This window comes from Herpailurus yagouaroundi, unplaced genomic scaffold (genome assembly GCF_014898765.1).
Source record: "Herpailurus yagouaroundi ecotype Mexico unplaced genomic scaffold, PumYag 28, whole genome shotgun sequence".
NCBI classification, from domain to species: domain Eukaryota; kingdom Metazoa; phylum Chordata; class Mammalia; order Carnivora; family Felidae; genus Herpailurus; species Herpailurus yagouaroundi.
The window spans coordinates 95,432,898-95,453,688 of NW_024412376.1; the positions used below are offsets into that span (position 1 = coordinate 95,432,898).

The 20,791-nt window shown below is 40.9% G+C and overlaps 1 protein-coding gene across 1 annotated transcript in view; it reads right to left on the reverse strand.

Moving 5' to 3' along the window:
- The window catches only part of PKD2 (polycystin 2, transient receptor potential cation channel), a 51,598-nt gene that overhangs the window by 21,609 nt on the left and 9,198 nt on the right, over positions 1-20,791 (reverse strand). The window contains exons 3-6 of the mRNA XM_040478625.1: positions 10,571-10,704; positions 8,464-8,714; positions 3,593-3,817; positions 865-1,093 (exon numbers count right to left, since the gene is read on the reverse strand). Coding sequence (XP_040334559.1) covers positions 865-1,093; positions 3,593-3,817; positions 8,464-8,714; positions 10,571-10,704 — 839 coding nt within the window. The remainder of the gene's footprint in view (positions 1-864; positions 1,094-3,592; positions 3,818-8,463; positions 8,715-10,570; positions 10,705-20,791) is intronic.

Consider the following 20,791-nt stretch of genomic DNA (forward strand, 5'->3'; position numbering starts at 1 on the left):
AAAAGTTTGCAAAAATGCATTTCTCTACGGAAGCCCCTGGAAGGAAGTGATTAAGCTGATGTGGAAGGGAAACCATACTGAACAAGTGTAAGAAGTTATAATAGAGTCAACGGCACGCAGGGGATCTACAAGGTGCCATAGTCTCGACTCTATCCTAGCTGCCTTCTGGTTTCTTGCACCGGATAGAGAAAACGTTGATGGTCCCTCACCTGTATTTTGTACACTGTGGACTATTTTCAGGAAATTTTAAACTACAAGGAAATTTTCTCTACCACCCCAAATATTTTCAAGATGCTTCTTCTTGCTCTAACTTTACATATGTGCAGAAAAATACAAATTAATTTTTGTTAGCAGTGAAGAAAAATATAATTAACAAAAAACAGAATAGACAAAACATTGTTTTCTGTGTCCCATCTCATATGGCATGCCAAAGCCAAATGTGAATTACTAAGTTATTCTTTTTTTGTGTCTTGGAACTTGTGTGTATCAGCACATAGCGATCACTTTAATTTTTTTTCAAGTTTATTTATTTATTTAAAGTCATCTCTTAAAGTGGGGCTCAAACTCACAACCCTGAGATGAAGAGTCGCATGCTCTTCCAAATGAGCCAGCCACATTATTCTGGTTATTTGTGTGGCTAATTGATAGCTTATTATAAATACCTCTCCACTTCTATATTCAGAAGGGTTACTCATACAAAATGAGAAAATAATTGGTAACACTGAAGTTGATATATAGGAAAGAGAACTTTTAGATTCTCCTTCAGGAATATCAGGATCCACAATACAGAGGAGATAGATCAAGGACTCTAATTAACATGTTTTTATAACAGAGTACGGAATTTTCTATTGTTCTCAAACCTACCACAACAATCACAACATCCAGACAATTCCAGAAACTTCTGAAATAGTGTAGCTTGTGAATGCGAATTTCCAGTATCTCTTCCACCACATAGTAAAAGATAAAAAAACAAAAGATAATCTCACAGGCTGCCAGGAAGAAATCAAAAGTCGTGACATAGCGGATCAGCTTTACAGGCTGAAATTGCCAAGATGGAATCACACCGCCTGTTGCTGGAAATTCAACCAATAACCTGCATTACAATAAGAACAGTTAAAACAGTAACAACAACAACAACAACAACAACAACAACAACAACAACACATGGATGCAGCCAGGAAAGGACATCCATCTACTCTGTCCCTGTACTAACAGGTCCTAAAATTGTAACCACAAGTCACCTCAAACTAGTGGCAGAATATTTTTGATCACAGCTAATAGCTGTGTTCTTGTACAATTCTGTGCCCCCAAAGGAACAAGGCTCCCCAAGTCCTCCTAAAGAGATTATTTCTCCTCAGTTTCCCCTTTACTTTTCTGTTACTTATACTGCTCAAAATGCTCTATAGTTCTTTTTTTTTAATGTGGAAGTTAATCAACAAAGAAGCCTTTCTAGGACTCCTATTAAATACAAGTAATCCTAGTAGGCATGAAGAACATAAGAAATATAACTCATGCATTCAAACATGTATGGCCTGTTGAGAAATAGGATGTGTGTGTGTGTGTGTGTGTGTGTGTATATACACAGACTGAGCTTCTCATTCATTCACTTGGTAACACCTAACTGGCACTGAGTAAGTTGTTCTGGGGACTATTCTTGCTTCCCTTCCCAGAGCCTTATAGTTAATAGGTGCTCAGTAATGTCTGATAGTCTAAAACAGTAACGCGGATTTTTTTTTACATTCATACTGATGGCACCGAGTCTTAGTGCTTTAGCATATTTGAAGTGAGGATGTTTCTTGCCAACTTCCCATTTTATAGGTGTCACACTGAGAGAGTTAAATCATTCACTTAATGGTGCAGTTCCCCTATCAAAGTAGAAATAGAATATCTACCTCCTTAATGTTAAGATTCTGAAAAGACCTTTAGTTAACTACCAGGTGTAACCTTCTCTTCCGTTACAGGATGGGTAGCCACACCCAGAGCCTGAGTATCTAAGACTCAAGCATGAGCAATAATCAGGTCCAGGCAGAGACAATGGTAAATTAGAACTGGTCAAAGAAGTATGAAAATTTTTCCTTCCTCTTCACTGTCAATCACTGTTTTTTTGTTTTTTTTTCTCATTTGATGTGTTGGAGACCAGGGCAATAAACAAAAACCTGGGAGAGCAATACAGAAACAGCGAGCCTCGTGATAGCCTCAGTGTAAATGTGGAAGGCAGAAAGTAGCTTGTGTGTGTGAAGTAATCTCTTTTTGTCCTGTTCTGGCCCTGCATCTGTTAACTTCTCCAGAAACGTAGGCAGCAACATACAGAAAAGAAGTAATTGCCTTGACAATATTCACTCTTAAAGTATGGGAAGGAAGTGAAAGACATACTCAAGACCTTCTATAAATAGGTATTTCCTTAAATGTCAATCAGAGTTGACTGCCTGAGTTGACTGTTTTTATCCTCTTTCTATTTGCCCTGAAATCATTAGGAAAAGTTCAATAATAATTGCAATCATTATTCAATCATTTCTAGTAATAGCTGTCATTTGACTTAATGTGACATCATTTCCTGTGAAAGTTGTTAAATAAGTAGTCTGGGAAAATCCAACTGGCCTTGTAAAGCAGATTTGAGTTTAGCCTCAAAAATGATCACAAAATAAGGATGAGAATTTATGCTTCTTATTTGGTAGGTAGATATATGTGAAAGTAAGTCATGTCAGTGATGTCTGGGTGTTGCTGACACATTCACCAGGAGGATTAAAGTGGGTGAACTCTGACTCTCCCTTGCCTTGTTCTGCTTTTTTCTTTTTTTATAGCACATATTACCTTCTAACCTACTCTTTGTTTCTTTTGCTTATTGTTTCTTGTCTATTATCTATCTCCTCCTGGTTTAACACAAGCTCTGCTAGAGCAGCTATCTTTATTTTGTTCACTGATGTGGCCCAAGTGCTGAGAACAGTACCTGACACATATTAAGTGTCCAATAAATGTTTGCTGAATAAGTGGATGAATGAACAATAGGCCCCAGACAAGCCAGTAGGTCTTTGTTAGTTTCCTCACTGCTAACCAATGTGATTGTGATGGCAATGTCACAGGATCTGGAGAAGGAATTTTATGTGCCTTTGGTGAATCTCAGTGTTGGCAGGTACCTGGGTATCCTACCGAACCTAGGCATACCCCCTGACTACTGTGCTTGTGTTCTGATAGCATGGGCATCATTTGAGAGTGGGAAGCTCAGGGAAACAAGTCACTGTTTGATGGCCAGAGGCCATGGTAACAGAGCATATAGCATTGATCATTATTATAATGAGTAAAAAGAGATGTTAGCAAAACATAGTGGTTTTTTTCTGAGAAGATTCCAGCTTTGGGATAAACCTGGACCAGTCTTAAGGTTCTTTCCAACTCATAATATTCTAGGATTCTAGTTCCCTTTCCCCAAATATATTTATCCCACTGAGCCTTTGGTTTTCACCCTTCCCTTGCTGTCAGCTCTGATCTTTGGCAGTCCTTCAGCCAGCCGCAGGCAATTGTCTCCTGGTCTATCTCAAGACTAGGATGTACATACAAAGACACTGAGGTGGGAGGGACCAGAGCCCTTGGTACACACCTGATCACACAGAACAGGTTAATGTTGGCGTTGTATACTGAAAAGTCAATAAAAGTTGCCCTGGTTCCTCGGTCCAGCCAGACATTGTTCTTGAGGCTAGCGACCTGAGCGGCTGTCTCCTCTCTTGTTCTTGACAAATCCAGGTAATAGCCAGCTCCACTATAGGTTGCAATCATTCCCCAGTGGCTACTCCCATTCAAGTCTTCTTCACTTGTATATATCCAACTAATTAAAACATGAAATGAAAACAAAACAAACAGATAAAATCAGTGGAACACTTGTGGCATTTATAAAGATAGTTGGTTCCTGGTGAGATAGAGTATGTAATAAATAACTGTCTTATCAAGCTGGGTAATGTGCTTGGAGTAGTGCTTCATAAATGTCTTTCTTTCTTTCTTTCTTTCTTCCTTTCTTTCTTTCTTTCTTTCTTTCTTTCTTTCTTTCTTTCTTTCTTCTTTCTTTCTCTTTTTTAGAGAGAGCACAAGCAGGGGAGGAGCAGAGAGATAGAGAGAAGAGAGACACAGAGAGAGAGGATCCCAAGCAGGCTCTTCACTGTCAGTACAGAGCCCAATGTGAGGCTTGAACTCACAAACCAAGAGATCATGACTTTGAGCCGAAACCAAGAGTTGGACACTTAACTGACTGAGCCACCCAGGTGCCCCTAATTTTCTTTTTAAGTTTATTTATTTATTTTGAGAGAGAGATAGTATGTGAGCAGCAGAGGGAGAGAGAGAGAATTCCAAGTAGGCCCTACACTGACAGCACAGAGCCAGATGTAGGGCTTGAGCTCACGAACTATGAGATCATGACCTGATGATCCAATCCCTTTACACTAAATCTAGCCAAAACCTAGAACCAGAGGCCTAACCAACTTAGCCACCCAGGCACCCCCTTATTTAATTCTTATACACTTATTATCCCCCTTTTAGGTATGAGGGTCCTGAAGCTTAGTGAGGTCAATTCAATCTCGATGCTTTTGAAGGTATTGTCAGGAGCCTACACCGGGACTGTCTCTAGAACCTGTGCTATTCGCCCTTAGCTGCCTTCCCTGGGTAACTATACTCAGGGGCTAGATGACTCTAGGCTCCCAGAGAAAACTGCAGCCAAGAGGTACAAGTTCATCAAGTACCACTGTTGGCAACTGAACTAAACAAGACTCCACAGGGCATTTGGGTGTTTAATCCACAAGTATTGAGAGAGGCTCTCTTAGGAACCAGAGGCTTCTTTCGCATTAACAGGGATATAAAGATGGACCAAGTTCCTTTCCCTCTCACATTTATAGTAAGTAGGAAGATAAAAGTTGTAATTAAACAATTAAAATACAAGGTAGATGGATGATAAATCCAACAGAGAAGTATAGAGAAATTGCTCTGGCAGATCCTTGTCTGGGGTCCGGCGACAGCAAAGGTGCATAGAGAAAGCTTTGGGAAGAAGCTGTAGCAGACCTGGGCTGTGAAAGATAAGTAGGATTCAGGCAGGCTTAAGTGGATGAGAAGGGCATTTTCTTTTCTTTTCTTTTTTTTTTTTAACGTTTATTTATTTTTGGGACAGAGAGAGACAGAGCATGAACGGGGGCGGGGCAGAGAGAGAGGGAGACACAGAATCAGAAACAGGCTCCAGGCTCTGAGCCAACAGCCCAGAGCCTGACGCAGGGCTCGAACTCACGGACCGCGAGATCGTGACCTGACTGAAGTCGGACGTTTAACCGACTGCGCCATCCAGGCGCCCCAGAAGGGCATTTTCAAGCCCGAGCCAGGTGAGGCCGGAGAAGTACAAGGCATCCAGCTGGTAGTTGAGTTCAGCTCCCATATGATGAAGAAAGAAACGCTGAAAGGTAGACTGTGATCAGATTGTGAAGAGCAAGCACGAAGGAGTCACTGAGGAAAGGTTTCTGAGAGGCACTGAACGGAGTTCCTCTGGTGGCTGCAGGAAAGACTGGAGTGGTGAGGAATAGACAGCTCATGTGCAGAAAAGTTGCCATAGCAGGTCTGAGATGGCCCTTTATTAGGAAGGCCTGCTTGAAAGGTTGGGCCTTGGCTGTTCTGAACCTTGACTAATAAACAGCTCCCTATATTGACATAAAACTTTAATACATAAGAGTGGCTAACTGTGCCTAGCCTGTCTGTACAAACACAGTGGCTTATGCTTAACACCTTCTTTCCTCCTAGGAGTCTGGGATTTGGGTACATGCCAGACAATGGCTGCCTATGTGACCAGGAGCCAATAAATACCTCAGGCAGTGAGTCTCTAATGAACCTCTCTGACAGATATTGTTAGGACTCGTTACCGGAGGAATTCGGCATGTCCTATGTGACTCCACCAGGAGAGGACTTTTGGAAGCTTGCACTTTGTTTCCTCCAGATTTTGCCCCACATGCCTGTACCTTCTTCTGCTTTTACTTTTATCCTTTCACTGCATTAAACCTTAGCCACAAACATGACTAGATGATAAATCCTGTGAATCCTTCCAAAAAATCCCTGAACCAGGGTGTGGGCCTGGGGGACCTAACACAGCTCAGTTAGCAGTCCCTGCAATAGGCCAGACATGATGAGGCCTGAGCCAGATCAGTGACAGGAAGATAGGAAGACAGACAGGAAGGACAGAGATAGGACACTGCAGTGACCATCAGAAGAACTTGGCCTCTGATTTGGAAGTTGGGGCAAGGGAGAAGTGACATCTGAAAAATGATTGGAGACTCTTTGAATAATGCAAAGGAGAACAGACCCGATAAGAAAGTGAGGAATTCAGTTTGGTCAGACTGAATTATAGGAGCTGGTGGGACATTGGTGGGATATAGTGTTATTTTTTGTTTTCTGTCACTAGAACACAGGCTCTGTGAAGACAGGGGATTTGTTTCTGTTTTGTTTCTTGCTGTTTTGTTGCCCTAGCCAGCACCAAGGGCGTTTCTAGAAAAAAGAGACCTCACTGGGAAAATGCCTGGCACAAGTAAACGCTCGGTACATTTGATGAAGAAATGATAAATTATCAAATAGGGATGAGCGAGGAAGTCAACTGAGTGTCAAGGGAAAAAATGTACAGAAAGAAAAGATCTGAATATAGAATGAACATAGGAATAAGACAGAAGTGGGAGGGGTTAAGAGGAGGATTACAGAATGAAGGGAACTCAAGCATCACTCTCAGAAGTCACAAGAACGAGCAATCAACACTGCCAAGTTCTGCAGAGATGCCAAATGGGATGTACATCAAGAATGGGTCAGTGGGTTGGCAAACTCAATAAATCCACTGGTGACTTCCAAGAGAGATGTCCAAAGCACAGGTTTAAGCTTTAAGGGGTGAATCAATGGTAAGGAAATGGACGTGGCGAGTGAAGGCTATTCTTGCCGGAAGTTTGGAGTTCAAGGGAAGGAGGAATGGGAGTAATTTGAGAATAGGGCAGAATCAAGGGGTGGTTTAGACACATGGCAGTCCATCCATGGTGGATGGAAATCACCCACTCACCCATGCCTCCAGCAGACATTTACTGAGTAGCTTGAGACAGCAGGCAGTGCTCAAGGCTTTGAGAATACAGCAGTGAACAAAATACAGTCCCCACCCTCAAGAAGCAGGAGTGCTGATAAGGAGCTGATGGTGGCAAGGAGCCACCCTAACAGTGTAATTAATAGAGAAGAAGCAATGTGGTTTAGAAGAAACATGGGTTTTGGAGTCAAACTGGTTTAAGTGCTGTGACACTTTGGGTAAGTGAGCTTCAGTTTTTTCATCTACAGAACGGAGATGACACCTATTTTCAGAGTTGTTTTGTGAAAAGCAGATGAGATAATGCATGAAATCCCTTCTTAAGTAGCATCTGGTAGTGGCTGTATCCATTTCTCTCACTAATGATATGAAATTGAGTAAAATATTAGATAAGGTACCATAGTTTAAGGGCAGGAACTAGAAAAAGGAGCAGTAGACAAAATCATTACCAAACCTGGAAGAAATGTCTTTGGGATGATTCAATCCCTTTATGCTAAATCTTCTGACATTTACCTAGTTTGTTCCTTATGGACCCTGGGACTAAATAAAATATGCATCGGATGATAAACAAAGAATCTGATCATTGGAGAGCTATTTGCCCCCACTGTATAATTGACAAATCTGGAGTGTGGGTGTCTCATTTCCCAAGAAAGGGATCTAGGGGAACTGACAGAATTAGGTTAGAAAAGTTTAGAAGACACTTCTAACCATAATGACTCACTCAGGGGCAGTGACCCTAAGAGGGCCACCTTGGGACCGCTTGAGAGCTCTTCTTAAATCTTTATAGTAACTACTGTAATTCTAAAAGTAATGACTATCCTCCCTTAATACACAAGATATTTTAAGTATGGTTACAAAAGAATACCAAAAATCCCTGCAAATACCCACAATGACAATACATACTCAACATCATAAACACATCTTTGAGAGGACAGGCTTTAAACCAGACAAAAAACTGCCTCCCAAGTTTATTAGACACTTTAAATAACTGTACTATGAACAAAGATATATTTGTAAATTCTAGTAAGATGAGAATTTCTCTACCAGAATAATTTCCAGTAATAACCTAGTGAATTATATCAATGGATCTAGAAAAACAGGAACGAGTCATCTTAAAAGAAACCACCAAAGGCCCAGATAGCCTCTTTCTTGTGGGCCATGTGTCAACAATTTAGCCTGTTGAAAAATTTGTGTGCAGAAATTGAAGGGGGTAAAAAGTAGAGAAAACCTGAGAAACCAAAAGTCAATTTGGCTATCGCCTCAACTGTAAGCACTGAAGGCTCACTTAAAGCATCTTCTCCTTGGTTGGGGTTAGAGAACAAATGATGAATGAATGAATGAATGAATGAATGTCAGTGAGAGGCAAGGATGCATGGCGACGGGGCACAGACACTTACGCTGTTCCATTTCTTGGACCGAATGGAGCCCTGTCTTCACTACTGACAGAGTAGACATCATAGCACTCTTTAATCTCATCTCTCAAGTCCTGGGGGATAGAACAGGACCCGTTCCTGACTTTGAGCTGCCGTATACGTGGTACGCCTAATAGGAGGTTCTCGTAGTAGATGAAGCTTCGGTTGTCGGCGTCAGTATTGTTGCTGGGTTGTGTCTTCCAGTAAAGCCCATCCAATAAGGCACCTTCTGTGAACTGAAAGTGAAGGAAACATTGAAAAAAAATTTTTTTAACGTTTATTTATTTTTGAGAGAGAGAGGGACAGAGACAGAGAATGTGGTGGTGGGGGGTGGTGGCGCAGAGAGAGAGGGAGACACAGAATCCAAAGGAGGCTCCAGGCTCTGAGCTGTCAGCACAGAGCCCAGTGAGAGGCTTGAACTCACGGACCATGAGATCATGACCTGAGCCAAAGTTGGATGCTCAACAGACCGAGCCACCCAGGTGGCTTCACCCCGTGAAGGAAACATTTTTGAAAAGTTTTTTGAAAAGCTCCAAGCTTAGCGGCTTGCATTGCACTTTCCTGGAATGTTTGCATGACCAACAGTTTGGCAACTCTGTGAACATGGTAGCATGACAAGAGCGGGTCTCTCTGTCAGAAAGATTAGGGTTGGATCTTGCTCCCCTGCTTACTAGCTGTGAGGCCTTGAGCAGGATCCAACTTCGAGCCAAGGTTCCTGCATCTATAATACTCATTAAAAAATATATATATCCATTTTTTTATATGGTTGCTACCCTTGGTGCCTAGGACTAAAGGTGGGGGGTGTGCTTTACATAAATCCATAAAATGTGATCATTTTACTTTTCCCTTATTAAAATAACATCCCACATAACCATGGTTCCAAACTTGCTTGGAGAGGAAAAGACTACAGTTTTGATTACCAGTCTGCCATCTGGTGGATCTTTTAAGTGTCTGGACTATTTTGTCATATTGTGAACTCTAACTGCCCCTGCCCCTGCTTTACCATGGAATTGTGTATATGTGAGAAGTCTCTCATTAGTGTGCCTGTAGGGAAGAAGAAGCTGTTTCTCAGTGTCTTACCCTTATCAATCAACAGAGATGGATTGCTTTGCTCTGTTGAGGTGGGGAGAGATTCATATTATACAAGAGTCGTTTTGGATGCCAAGTATTTGGATGCCAAGATGTGTAATACACTCTAATTCCTGATGCCTAACTAGGCATCAATATTAATGGGTCCACGTGGTCCAGTTTCCTCTATCTTTACAACCACCAGCTCTGACCCCAGCATTTAATAAAGATTTTAGAAAGCATCTCTGCAGGAAGAAACAATTGTTTCCTTTCTAATTTCCCTTCCAATTTTCCTAGGTTCTGAGCACCATACCTCCCAGATCAGTTTAACATTTTTCCTATGGTATCACTCATAGCTTATCCTCTGCTACTATGTTGGATCTTCTGCAATTTGGGAAGGCTGGATTGAGTTTCACATTAGAGATCTCTGAAAGAAAGTGCCTGCCTTATATCAGGTGCTGTTCTAGAGTACATGCCATCATAAACAAGGAGACAAAAGACAAAACAAAAACAAACAAAAAAGCAAGACTAAATAACCAAATTTTGCCCTTATTAGGCTGTATATCTAGGAGAAACTCAACAGATATTTATTGAATCAAGAATGGATGAATGAATTATAGACTAGGGTGAAGAAGTTCCTGTCAGGCTAGAAAAAAAAGTCCAGTTTTCATACTCCCTAGCCATGTGTAAGTATGCTGAGTCTTAGTCTCCTCATCTACCACCCGGGGCACAACATTAGCATTTACCTTGTGTGGTTACTATGGCACTAAAGAAGGTAAAGTATGAAACACTCAACATGCTGCAAGAAACATACAAGATTCTCAACTGGACCATAACTTCCAACAACTCACCATAACCTACATCTCACTCGGTGTTAGGCACACAGTGGGTCCTATATATACTGGTGAATTAATTTATGAAGCCAAATGAATAATTTTCAGTGATAAAGAGGTACTTTGAAAGTCATTTACAAAAACAAAACAAAACAAAACAAAACAAAAATAGAAAAGTCATTTGTAAATACCTTCCAGAAGTCTTCCATTGAAGAAAGAGTTTTAAAGTTTGTTTTCTCTGTTTTGGACACTGGGGTGTCCAAGAAGAGTTGTGACATTATCCGGGTGTAGTAGTACACACTGGAACTCATCATCCCATAGGTCACTGGAACACAGAAAGAGCCACATAAACCCTGTGAGGGAACCCACACACTTACCAGTACACTCCCACTGAATGGGTAGGTATCCACAAACAGTCTGCTCTGTCCCTTGCCTTCCTTCTCTTCACCATTCTTCTAGGATCTCTCCCTAGCTCTCAAGCCTATAAAAGAAATAAATTAACATTGGCTTATGTGAAACAAAACTGGCTTACTAAAGAGCATTAAGTTAAGATCAAGTGCCTTTACTTGACATCTGGGACATGGCTATTCAACTTCATCTCCCCCTCCCCACCTAGATCAGCCCCTCAACACAGGGAGGCTGATCTGCATGGGTTCCTACTGAAGCCATGCTGAGTGTCTCGTCCTGAGGCTGTGCATATGCTGTTATTCTCTCTACAATAAAACGGGCAGGCGATTCTCTGTTCTACATCAATTCTCCACCCTTCTCTGCTCTGCATACTGTGGCTGACCTCGACAGATGGTACCACATAGGCTCCCGTGACCTTTGACATCCCATGCATTTGGCCCATAGGGGGCGGAACAGGAAATGGGGGGGGGGGCTGAGGAAAAAGAGATTGGGTTTGTTTCCTCCACCCCTCCTCCATTCCCTCACCACCTGGATGCACTTTGGCAGGGGACCCTCTAACCTTGGCCATAGTTGCTGGGGGAATCTCTCCTCCCACAGCCATACTGGGTTCATGCCATGCCACTCCCTCCCCTTGTCCCTTCAGGCCTGGAGGTGGTAACTGTTCTGAAGGCCTCACTCCCCTTGTTGGTTCCCATAACCCTGCCCCACCTTTGGACATAGGGCCTTCATTAAACGTTCTTTAATTACCACTTTGAGTTTTCTATCCCTTTTCTGGCAGGATGCTAGCACAGACACATCTTCCTCCCATCTACCTATCAAATCTTGTATGGAACCCTCTAAACTCAAGCTATACTCCTTCCATAAAGATTTTCTGATTATATCAGCTCATTCTGAATGGTCCTAGAGGGAGGTAGGAAGATAACTTACAGGTTATCCCTGTAATCCCTTCACTAAAAGGGGGATTAAGTGCTATTTAATAAAATCTCTTCCTCATATAGTTCGCTTCTCCACCTGAGCAGCATAGATAATTAAGATTATTTAAAAAGAGGAGCAGATAATAGTGATTCAAACATAAGTGTGTTTTAGAGTCCACCTCGAGCAGTCAGTGGATCAGTAAATACATACAATCATGTGGCGTATCTATTTTATCTGGAGGGAAAGGAATGTTTTCCAGTCCCCTTAGTTTTAGGCTCCCTCACCTGTCCTCCTGCAACCCACAAATTAGGGTAAGAACATTCCTCTTCAAGTGCTCCATGACTTGCCACCTCTCAAAACTGTACTGGGCCACAGTTAAGGGTTTAGACTTTTAATCCATTCATATTTATGGGACAGAGTGCTTATGAAGATAAGCAAGGTGTGATCTCTGTCCTCAAGAAGAGAAGCTAATAGGTATCCCTGGGAAGAGCATTGTCCAGCCAGCTCCCATAGAGGGATGGACAGGGTACAATAAACTCTACAGAAGCTTTCTGTGGATCCAGAGACAGCTGAGGGAACAAAGCTGATATGATGCTAAAGAAAAGAAGTGAAGGATCCCTGAAGCTGAATAAAAAATTATTAAGTTGATTTTTTCAGTTAACTTGAAATTTGAATTTGCTTTGGATTGACTGATTAATATAGATCATTCTCAAATTTTTTACCTGTGGGTTTTATTGTTTAAAAAGATTTATGACAGATGATTTAAATATTTTGATGTATAAATATGCAATAGTTCTCTATGTATATAAATGTGAGTATTTTAGCCACTGATTAAACATTGTAGCTCTCTTACTTTCCTATATTTTTAATATCGATTGCTTTTGAAATTCTCAGGACCTGTATGAAATTTCACGCTTCACTAAAAGGGAAGTGATGCGTCCCCTTGACTATTTAGCACCATCTGTCAGACATCTAGAGAAACAATGCCATCTAGCTTTGAAGGGATGATTATTCTAACACATTGAATCAGCGAATATTAAACTCAGTTCCTCCCTTGTACCAGGCCCTGGGATAAGCCATGGGATATCTTTTTTATTTTTTAATTTTTTTTGAGAGAGAGAGAGAGAGAGAGAGAGAGAGAGAGAGAGAGAGAGAAAAGACAGAGACAGAGAGCACCTACAAGTATGTGCCCACAAGTGGGAGTGGGGCCAGAGGGAGATGGAGAGAAACTCAAGCAGGCTCCACCCTCAACACAGAGCCCAATGCAGGGCTCCATCTTACAACCCTGAGATCATGACCAGAGCTGAAATCAAGAGTCAGATGCTTAACCAACTAAGCCACCCAGGCACCCTCTCCATGGGATATCTCTGAGAGACAGCTTCATACACTCCAGGAGTCAGCTGTACCATGAGTCCATATTAGGAAAAGTTCTGTGTTAGGGAGCAAGAAGTACTAGCAAACAAGACAGAGAGTGAAAATGCGCAAAGCTGTCAACATTTTGTAAGAGCACCTATGTGGCATCTCTGAGATGTGCCTAAGAGCATCCCTTTCACCCTCTCTGTGCTGAGGGAGACAGGTGCATAAACCAGTCTGGCAATCCAAGGTGAGGATTGCAGTGAAAGAGGTGGGCCTGGACTTCAGCACAGCTCAGGGAGGTGGGATAGTTGATAAAGGCTTCTCACTGAATCTGCCTCTTGAGCTGATCTTGAGGGATGAGGAAGAACTGAACAGACCAAGAAGGTGACAGCCTAGGTCAAGGCCTTTTTGAGACTCACAGTGGTGTGGTGTGGTTGAAGTAACAGAAGTCATAGGGAGTGGCAGGTCCGAAGAAGGTAAGCAAAGACTGTATAATGTCTTTATTATGTAAAGATTTTAAACTTTATCTTGAAACTGAGGGATTATAGCATGTTAAATGGAAGAGTGACCTGGGTTAATCTGGTTTCAGAGACAGTAATCTGGAGCAGTGCCTGGGAGTCCTAAAAGTCCAGATATTAGATACTAAACAATGTTGTCTAAGGTCACTGAGTCATCTTAAAACTTAAATAAATCTTGTCACTTCTCTACTTAAAAAACCCAGCTTTCCACTGTAAACCCCTTACAAAGCCTACCAGACCTATAGGGTCTGGCCCCTGACCACCTTTCCATCCTTATCTGATAGTACTCTCTTTAGTAACTGTCTTCAGTTTCTGGAATGTTCTGAGCTTTTCCTGCCTCAGAACCTTCACTCATAAAGTTCTCTCTGCATCTGACTGGCTCCCACTCTTAATTTAGGTCCCAGAGAGGCCTTGTCTGTAGGGGAATCCTCCTCCCCGATTGTCTTGTTTCATATTACTTCTGCATTTAAGGGAAGGGCCTAAATCTGTTTTTAACTATTTTTTTTTAATTTTTTTTTCAACGTTTATTTATTTTTGGGACAGAGAGAGACAGAGCATGAACAGGGGAGGGGCAGAGAGAGAGGGAGACACAGAATCCGAAACAGGCTCCAGGCTCTGAGCCATCAGCCCAGAGCCTGACGCGGGGCTCGAACTCATGGACCGCGAGATCGTGACCTGGCTGAAGTCGGACGCTTAACCGACTGCGCCACCCAGGCGCCCCAATCTGTTTTTAATTAAATTCCTGAACAGTTGACTGAATGAATAAATGAATAATCCAGGACAGAGATGATAAAGGTTAAAATAGGAACAACAGTGATGTATGAAGGAAGGCAGATTCGAGAGGCACCAAAGAGGAAAAATGAGAAAAGTGAGGGAAAGCATCTAGAATGACGTGTAGCTTTGGGGAGAGGCATCATGTGGGTAATGTTCACATTAACTCAGAGAGAACATGAGTGAAACAAGTTTGGATGGGGAGGATGACGGGTTCAGGGTTAGGAATGTTAAGGATGAGATTGCTAGGAGATACACCAGTGGAGATGCCTGATAGAAGTTGGCACAACGTTTGTAGTTCATGAGCAAGGTCTAGGGGGGACCTGGAGTCACCAGCATCAAGTACCAGTTGAGAATGTGGAAAAGATCCCCGAAGAGAAAGCCAAAGATCCAGTTGCAGAGAATACACTGGCTAAACACATTTCATAAGGAAAAAAACTAAAAGCGAATAGAGCAAGGAGAAACACAGAAAGAGAGGGAGTCCTAGAAGCCAAAGAGAAGCTTCTAGAAAGCCAAATGCCAGAAAAACCTGAAAAGAGCTCTAAAATTTGGCAATTAAGAGGTCCCTAAGTGGGGTGCCTAGGTGGCTCAGTCAGTTGAGTGTTTGACTCTTAATTTCAGCTCAGGTCATGATCTCATGGTTTGTGAGTTTGAGCCCCATGTTGGGCTTTGCGCTGACAGTGCGGAGCCTGCTTGGGATTCTTTTCCCCCCCTCCGGCCCCCCCCCCCCCCCCCCCCCCCCTGCTCCTCCCTTGCTTGTGCTTTCTCTCAAAATAAATAAACTAAAAAAAAAAAAAAACAAAAAAAGGTCCCTAAGTGACTTTGGTGAGGCCTTTCAAGAAGTAGAAGTGAGACCACAGAATAAACAAGAGAGGTGAAAAAATGTTACTAAAACCTCCAAATATTTTAATCCAGTTTTGGTTAAAATTTGAAGGAAATAGTAAGTAACACACTGAGATGGAAATCTTTGAGGGATAAAGGCTGACACAGGTGCTTTTACGAATGACTATACTGAGCTTGTATTACTTCTTCTTTTGAAACAAAAGAGAAAGATATATAGTATTAATAAATGTTATCACAAAGACATAAAGAAGAGAAAGCTATGCACATGGAGTACAGACTATGTATAAATTAATATTTATAGAAGAATAAATACACATTTCTTGTCATGTGGTTTTTGTTCAGTTTACTGAAAAGGACAGAGAGCTTTGTGGGCATAGGCAGTCTTTAACAGTTACTTTCCATGGACTACAGCCTGTGATCTTAGGACTGAATATGTTTGCTGTGAGAAGCTGTTGGAATGTTTGTCACCGGAAATTGAACTAGCTTCCCACCAATGTGATGATTAACCCATGGCCTTTGATTTCCCTAACCTAGTTATCAACAGTGAGTCTCCATGGATTCTCTTGCAATGAGGAAAACTATCTTGATTAGACAACCATCCTTGCAAGATTTTTACAAGTAAAATAAAATATTCATTTCCTTTTTATTGAAATATAATTGACATATAATATAGTATAAATTTAAGGTGTACAATGTGTTGATTTGATACTATTCATTTAATTTCTTAAGAATTTTTTAATTTTAGGGGCGCCTGGGTGGCTCAGTTGGTTAAGTGTCCGACTTTGGCTCAGGTCATGATCTCACCGTTCATGAGTTTGAGCCCTGTGTCAGGCTCTGTGCTGACAGCTCAGAGCCTGGAGTTTGCTTTGGATTCTGTGTCTCCCTCTCTCTCTGCCCCTCCCCTGCTCATGCTCTGTCTCTCTCTGTCTCTCAAAAATAAATAAATACTGAAAAAAAATTTTTTTAATAAAAAAATTTAAAGAAGCATTTTTTAATTTTAATTTTTTTAGAATACTAACATTTTTTTAGAATACTAGAATATCTTCTTCCAGAGAAAAAGAAATGGAGACACACAGATTACTTCTTAGAAGGGCTCTTCCTGTCCTAGGATACATCATGCTATTTTAGGACAATGTTGTTCATTTCTCCAATTTCATTACTTCTTTGGACACTAGTGAGTTTAAAGTTAAAGACTTTCTCACAATAACTGATTACATTTTCTACTCTATGAAATATGTTCTATTTTCTACTCTGTAAAATATTTACTGAGGCCTTGGTGTTTTTCTCAGTGACTTGTGGGTTACAAATGTGGTAAGGTATTAATCCTCTGTAATATTTCTTGTAAATATTCTTTACAATTGTTTTCTGCCTTTTAATCTTATCTATTTCTGTGACATGTACAAAAACTACATTTCTATGATGCTAACTCAACTAACTTTTCTTTATGATTTCCATTATAATGTCTAAACATGGGAAATTTGAGAAACTTTAAAGACTGGAGGGAGCAGAAAAAAAGAAGAGGCAAATGTATTTTTATCACAGATTCACCAAAGACTTTTTTTTGCCGTTTCCAAAGATCTTTTTTTTTTTTTCAACGTTTATTTATTTTTGGGACAGAGAGAGACAGAGCATGAACGGGGGAGGGGCAGAGAGAGAGGGAGATACAGAATGGGAAACAGGCTCCAGGCTCTGAGCCATCAGCCCAGAGCCTGACGCGGGGCTCGAACTCCCGGACCGCGAGATCGTGACCTGGCTGAAGTCGGACGCTTAACCGACTGCGCCACCCAGGCGCCCCTCCAAAGATCTTTAATAATATTTATTCCTTTCCTTAACTTTAGCATCTAAGTCACACAAAGAAATACTCTTACTATTTATAACAGTAACCCATATAAAAATAAATATTTTGATGGTAGATTCATAGCAACCTTAGGTTTCAAGTAAGAATAAATTCTAAATTACAGAGAAAATAGGATTACCTAGTCCCCATGTTATTTCTCTCCTCTGGGTTTATGCAGACTGATTTTAAAGATACAAGGGCTTAGAACTAACACTGACAAAATGGAAGATAAGCTTTGAGGGACACTTAGGCTCAAATGCTCAAACAATTAGAACCTATACTTCTTAGAACCTACTGATGAAAGAGTTCGGCTGCGGTCAACGATCTCTGGGAAGAATTTTGCTTTTACTATTCTCACATGACAGTACCTAGGATCTTTTGGTGTATTATTCCCAACCTGCACAAAATCTTTCAAAATAGGTATTTCACAGATACAGGAAGGTTAAATAACTTAGTTCAAGCTTACCTACTATATAAGTAGTGGAGCTGGAATTTGAACTCAGACCTCTGTTGATGCAAAAAAAAAAAAATCTATACTTTTCCTACTGTGTCAAACTACCTTCCAGATCCCTATCTATTTCATATCAAGAGCTTCCCATGTGCAAGGCATAGGGCTAAGTACATTCTCTCATATACCCACAAAGTAATGAGTTTGATATTATTGGCCATCTGATATTGATACTGTTGGCAAGATTTTAAAACTAGTAATTAAAGAGATGGTTTCTGAGCAATGGGGAAAGGGTTCAATCACTAGGAGCCAGTAAGGCATTGCTAGGAATAAATCATGTCTACTTATCTCATTTCCTTTTTGATTCGGCCAACAGCTGATAGCAGAAGAATGATGGAGTTATTCAGACGGGCATTAATAAGAAAAAGTCTTTCTTATTAACCTATTTCTTGAACATTCTGACCTAGATGATAATATAATTCAGTGAACTCCACTCAAAGAGCTTTCACTAATGGATGATGCTCTTAGACCAAACTTTTTTTGATTTATTATTAATTAATCAGGATAAGAACATGGATGATATCAACTCTATTGATCCAGTGAAGCCAAGAGGAACAGCTGATACTGACATGAATGACTCCAGATCCAAGATAATTTCAACAGATTGGAATGATAAGCAGGTGCTAATAAGATGGAATTTAACAGAGCTGAAAGGGAAGTCCTTTCAGGACTATGTTCCAGGAAGAAGTGTTCAAATACTAGCTGGGGGACACAGTGATTTATAGTTTGGGGGGAAGAGACTGAGGAATCATTTACGTGAAGGGTCAGGTGATGGGAGGGTGCAGGAGCCACAGCTTTGTATCTGAATAAGGACACTCATAGTCCCACTTTTTCCATTCTTTCATCATGAGGTTCCTACTATACTTTCTTTCTTTTAAAGTTTATTTATTTGAGAGAGACAGAGACAGTGCAAGTGGGGAAGGGGCAGAGAGAGAAGGAGAGAGAATCCCAAGTAGGTTCGGAGCTGTGCAGAGCCTGACACGGGGCTAGAACTCACAAAACTGTGAGATCATGACCTAAGCTGAGTTGGATGCTTAATGGACTGAGCCACCCAGGCAGGAGCTATTGTACTTTCAAAGGGACCTGATAAACAGAACATGTGCAGGGGGAATTTCTATCATGTGGGTACTCAAAGGCATATCGCCAATGACATGATTAACAGTTAAAGGAACTGAAAAGGTTTAACCTAGAGGCGACTTAAGGGAGACTTGAATGGCTGTCTCCAAACTTCTGATAGGCTAAATTGGAGAACTTGGTAAAGGTACTTGGTAAAGGTGGGCTTGGAGGGGGCACTAAGAGAGGAAGTTAGACAGGGGTAGACTTGGCTTCATATAAGGAAGAACATTCTAACATTGCCATAGAAAAATGAAATGAATTATTTAAAAGAAGTAAGTCCCTTAACTTGAAACTGTTACTCAATCAGACATAGGATGCCTGATCACTTGAGAGGAACACTGGAGTGCAATTTTAGCATTCAGTGGAGGTTTGATCATGTGGTTGCTAAGATCCCTTCTTAACCAGAGATTCTACAATATTCTGAAAATAAAACTTTGCCTATGTAAAATATGTAGCTACTGGTATAAGAAAAAAATGTGATTAGTGTGAAAAAGAACAAAAAGCTTTAAAAATTCTACAATAAACAGGAGAACCCTAATTATATGCCTTAAGGCATGTTTCCTAAAACTCTAGCTATTTGGTTTATTTATCTGGCCTAGATCCCAAACTTGTCAGTGCATCTGAAAACTCACTTCTCTGGGACACATCTAGAAGGCTCTGATTTAGCAGATCTGGGCAAACGGCAATTTAAAAAAAAATTCTCTTGGTGATTCTGATGCCCCCCCCCCCCCCCCCGGCCCCCCCCGCTCCCCATAGAAAACCTAGACTTACTTATAGGGATACTTACATTTTGCATAAGACATATATGTATGTATGTGTCTATGTCACGCTTAAAAAAACTTAACAATGATCCTAATCAACCTGTTAATATTTAAGGCCACTGTAGCTTAATATTTAAGCTCCTATGCAGGGAGCAAAATCTCCTTCAATATTCTAAGCTCTAACAGCTTAGAACATAAAAGTTAAAGATACCACATCTCTGCCTTTACAACTTTTATTGTAATGAATAGATCTCTTCAGGCTTTTCAGCATTTCTATCGTAGATAGAATGTTTTAAAAAGTAATGACAGGGGTGCCTGAGTGTCTCAGTCAGTTAAGTGTCCAACTCTTGATTTCAGTTCAGGTTATGATCTCGCTGTTTTTGAGTTCAAGCCCCGAGACGGGCTCTGGCACTGGCAGCATGGAGCCTGCTTGGGATTCTCGCCCTCTGCCCCTCCCCCACTCGTGTTTTCTCTCTCTCCTCTCTCTCTCTCTCTCCCTCTCTCTCAAAATAAATAAACTTAAAAAATAAAAATAAAAAATAATTAATGACATTTCCTTTCTAAACAAGTAACAGAAAAAAACCAAGAAGATGGATGTTGTTGACACATACAAACTTTGTAGCTTAAAAAACTTCTTTTTTGCTTAAGTTCCCACTTGGAAATGCAAAGTCTCAGAAAATATAAAAAGAAGTCATTCCCTGTTAAAGCTCTTCAAGAGCTGACTAGCATTAATAAAAACTGTGTGTGGGAATAGTAAATAAATCAGTATTCAATTTCTTTTTTTTTAATTTTTTTAATGTTTATTCATTTTCTGAGACACAGAGAGAGACACAGCATGAGTGGGAAAGGGGCAGAGAGAGGGAGACACAGAATCCAAAGCAGGCTCCAGGCTCTGAGCCTGATGTGGGGCTCAAACTCATGAACTGCGAGATCATGACCTGAGCCGAAGTCGGACGCTCAACCGACTGAGCCACTCAGGCGCCCCAATCAGTATTCAATTTGTTAGAATTACAACTGAAACTTAAATGTTTCCTCAATCCTTTATGTTCAACTTAGAAACCTTTTTTATTCTTTTTATAAATCTGATAAATTCAAAAAGCTTTTTGCACTTAGTCAACTGAATTCAAGGTGGTCAATTTTAATGTACTAGGAATGGCATTATCAAACTGTTGATTAAATTTTGATTTTTTCCATATACAAAGAAGGGGAGTCCTTTCAAGATTGGCGTTAATTTTGCAGCATTTCTAAGTGTGCACGGTAAGAATGAACTCCTTTCCCAGGAGTATGGTAAGAGGTCCCAGTTGCCATAAATCTGCTTCCTTGTCTGTTCTCATAAAGGGCTTTCGAGAGAACAGGACAGGACTCCCATCATTCAGTGC